The sequence below is a fragment of the Rutidosis leptorrhynchoides genome, chromosome 9, assembly GCF_046630445.1.
Source record: "Rutidosis leptorrhynchoides isolate AG116_Rl617_1_P2 chromosome 9, CSIRO_AGI_Rlap_v1, whole genome shotgun sequence".
Lineage (NCBI taxonomy): Eukaryota > Viridiplantae > Streptophyta > Magnoliopsida > Asterales > Asteraceae > Rutidosis > Rutidosis leptorrhynchoides.
Window position 1 is genome coordinate 151,653,805 of NC_092341.1, and position 3,719 is coordinate 151,657,523.

Consider the following 3,719-nt stretch of genomic DNA (forward strand, 5'->3'; position numbering starts at 1 on the left):
ATTGACGTGATGTAGCTAACCTTCTGGTTGTAGCTTATTGGCATTGTTCACAACATTGTTTGCGAACTTACTATATTGTTGGTGTTGTTAGCTTGTGCTTAGTGAATGTACGAAATGCTAGGTTTAGCTTGCCTGATACCTTGATGCTTCGGTATGCGCTATTTGATTATTATTGTGGCGTGTCCATTTTATGCATATATATGTATGTAGTATATTTTCACTCACTAAGCGTTAGCTTACCCTCTCGTTGTTGATATTTTTATAGGTTCGCATGCTTGGCGGCTCAGGTAAGCTTGGGGATTAGAGATCTTGGCTAGGTTGCTAAGAAGATCTTGCTTTTGTATTCGATTAGGATTTGGGTAGCGTAGTCCCAAATCACCATGCTCGGTTTTTGTTGGAAACTAAACTCGTCGGGTCGTGTATGTCCGTTTGGACAATTAACTAATGTATTAAATGTTTTAAGGTTATTAAACCCTCTATTGTATTAAAGATGTTTATGGAAAAACAATTGGGATCTAAAGTGTTATTTAAAGCGTATTAAAAGGAAAAAAAATTTATGGGCCGGTTTTAATACGGGTTGGGTTATTACAAGATGGCTTAACCAAAGCTCTACATAAATCTCCTCATCATGCATGCATCTCCAAGTTTGACATATGTGATCCATACACACTGCCAACGTGCGAGGGGGTAAAGATATACACAACAATGCAGTCAACGAAGTCAGCAACATTGCAGTCAACAACAAAGTCAACAACATTTGCAGTATCACTTCCATCCAATACAATAGAAGATGTAAATACTTCACTTCCCATATTGTATTTAAGCTCTAAGTTAGTTACAATCTAGTTAGAGTTTGTTAGTCATTAGTTAGTTACAAGTTAGTTACTTCTTGCTCAAACTGTAGTTAGAAGATTATGTAAGTAGCTCACTGTATTCCTTCTTTGATGTAACTTAATGTTAATGATGATACGAAATTCAATGTTCAATTTAATTCTTCGTAGATTGTCACATGTTTATCCTTCCATACATGTAGCTTAGATTCAAAATGTTTCATGGGTGATCCTGTACTTAAAATGTAGTTTTTGCGAAAAATAAACCTAAAGAAATTGAAATCTTTAATTGAGCTAAAACTGATCATGTGCAAATTTCCTTTGAATATGGGAAACTTAGTGAAAGTTATGAAAACGAAACATAAATATGTGAGAGGTTTATTTATCAAGTTACTAAAATGAACTTGTCCAAGACTTTGTTTTGAGATAAATTTTTCTTCTATACACTATCTATTCTTAATCCAAATTTGTTAAAGAAAATAGAAGTGTTAGGAACAAACTGAACAAACAAGACATTCTAAAGACAGATGCACCAACTCAGATCTAGTGAAAAATTGAAGATCTTTAAAAGTTTTAAGCTTCTTTGTTACTAAATTCAAGATTATGACTTTCGGATAACACACCAAAATATGCTCGAAACTCAAGCAGAATAATTGTTTGATATTTTAACTATACTAGAAAAAACATTCATTTGTTGACGCTTTTATTATTTTTGACACTTTAAGCCATAAATAACTTGATATTTACTTGACACCTATAAGTGTCACAAAACATTTGACACTTATAAGAGTGAAAAAGGAATACCCAATTATAATTAAAAGTGTCAAAAAGGTAATAACAGTTAAAAATTTCTGTCAAAATTTTTGACGTCATATTTTTTGACGCTTCTAACTTATATATTCACATTTTTAAAACGTAAAAAACTCTTTCAAAGTGTCAAAAACTACAAGTTGTTGTGCTACTTCAAATATGCATCTAAGTGTAAAAATAAACAAAACCATAAGTGGATGTTGCATAGGAGATTTAGACTGATAAACCATGCATTCATACCAAATTCAAAATGGATTCTTATCAATTATTTTTACAGAAGAAATTCGTATTCGCATACATCACAATAAATTGGAACATTCTCAGTAGCCGGCTGGTTTAGAGACGATGAAACTAATGCACTGCACTTGACGAACGTTGTCAAATCCGATAACTCGGATGAAAGCCTGGGGGTACTCCTTCTTGCACTCAGCAACCTCAGCCAACACCTGGGCAGAATCGGTGCACCCGAACATAGGCAACTTCCACATTGTCCAATATCTTCCGTCATAGTATCCAGGGGTGTTACCGTGTTCACGGTACACAAAACCATGCTATAAAATTACAAAATTATATATACGTCATCCAGAAGAAGAATAAGATACTATTTCAACCAAAGAAATGCTTGGTGCAATAGAGAACTACAACGGTATACTCATAAAATTAGTTGTTAACTATCAGAGTTCTCCTTTGTGTTATATTAATGTCTTGTTAAAATAATATGTGGCTTTCACGATTTGAAATATATGAAACTCTTGAACAATTTTCTGAAAGTAAATTAAATTGTAAAAAATAATGAATTGTGTAAAAGAATAGAAATAGACCTCCAACTCAAATTCCAAACAGGGAACCCATTTGTTGCGGAGCAAGTAGTCGACTTCCTTAGCTAAAGCTTCATTAGATAGAGGTGGTAGATATGAAAGAGTCTCGAACTTCTTCAAACCCAATGGTGGCCATACCTAAATAATAATAAACATACATTAAACAAAAAACTTAATATCGTAAAACAGCTTAATTACTCTGTTTTGGTAAACAGGGCAAAATAAATATATACATAATTGTTCCGCTTTATTAAAGCAGAACAACTATTGTACGCAAAATGTTGTATATACCTTCATGCATTGTACTCTTCCACCGTTGGAGGGAAGAATTGAGAAGTCGTTTGACTTTTTGGTAACGGGGAAGTTGTTGGCCTTAAGTCCGGTGAACGGAGCGGCCAAGCTTGCTTGTGCGGAGGCAGTCCTGGTGACGGTTGCGACGGCTGAGGAGGAGATGGAGGCCATTTTAGTACTTTTGCTTTAAGATTAGCCTTTGCAAATTTGATGAGGGACTTTGGTTTCATAGCTCTATATATAATGGTTGTTATATGTAGCAATTGGTTTGCAGCTATCTATCCAATGGACAGAAACAAAGCAAGCTTAACTTCTAGCGATTATGGCCGTTGCAAGGTGTGGTTCATGCCTTATGAGACACGTGTCAAATTGGCATTGCTTTATAATCTTATCTCATCTTCTCTAACGGAGAGGAAGACATGGACGGTGGGTGAGTCTTATAATGCTTTTACTTTTCTTTTACTTTTGTTACAAATTGAAATTCTTTAAAAAATGTTACCTGGTCAGTACTTTCCATTTTAATTGAAGACTTCGCTTTGAATTCTATTAATACCAATTTCCAGCTAGCTACTACATATATCAGTACGTACAGGATCTAAAACTCTCTAGCGTGGTGGATTCTTAATTTATTGTTTACTTTCCGGACAACAACCATTCAGACCCGGATCACGATGTAGAAATAGTGGGGTGGCTTAAGTCAATTTGCAGAGCCAAACTATAAGTTGGTCCGTCTAGAGTTTTGCGCTAAGTTCAGTTATAGAGTGAGAAAGTACTATTTGAGAGAGAAAGTGTGTTCTCTGTCACAAGTCCAACTTGTCCAAAAAGTAATGGCCTAGGTGTGCTATTTATAGGCGTCTGGGGTCTCCGGACTGTTCGGAGACACGTGTCTTGTTATCATTAATTGATTTATGCGAGAAATACTTTACCGACTTTGAACTTTAAGCCGACGTGACATGTGTGTTGCTCACGA

At 35.1% G+C, this 3,719-nt stretch overlaps 1 protein-coding gene across 1 annotated transcript; it reads right to left on the minus strand.

Moving 5' to 3' along the window:
- Positions 1–1,852: 1,852 nt before the first annotated feature.
- On the minus strand, positions 1,853–2,973 carry LOC139865646 (ribulose bisphosphate carboxylase small subunit, chloroplastic-like). Its single transcript, XM_071853724.1, has 3 exons — positions 2,750–2,973; positions 2,462–2,596; positions 1,853–2,191 (listed from the first exon to the last, which is right to left on the minus strand). The coding sequence occupies exons 1-3, from the start codon at positions 2,918–2,920 to the stop codon at positions 1,961–1,963; spliced, it is 537 nt and encodes a 178-aa protein (XP_071709825.1). The 5' UTR covers positions 2,921–2,973; the 3' UTR covers positions 1,853–1,960.
- Between the last annotated feature and the right edge of the window lie 746 nt (positions 2,974–3,719).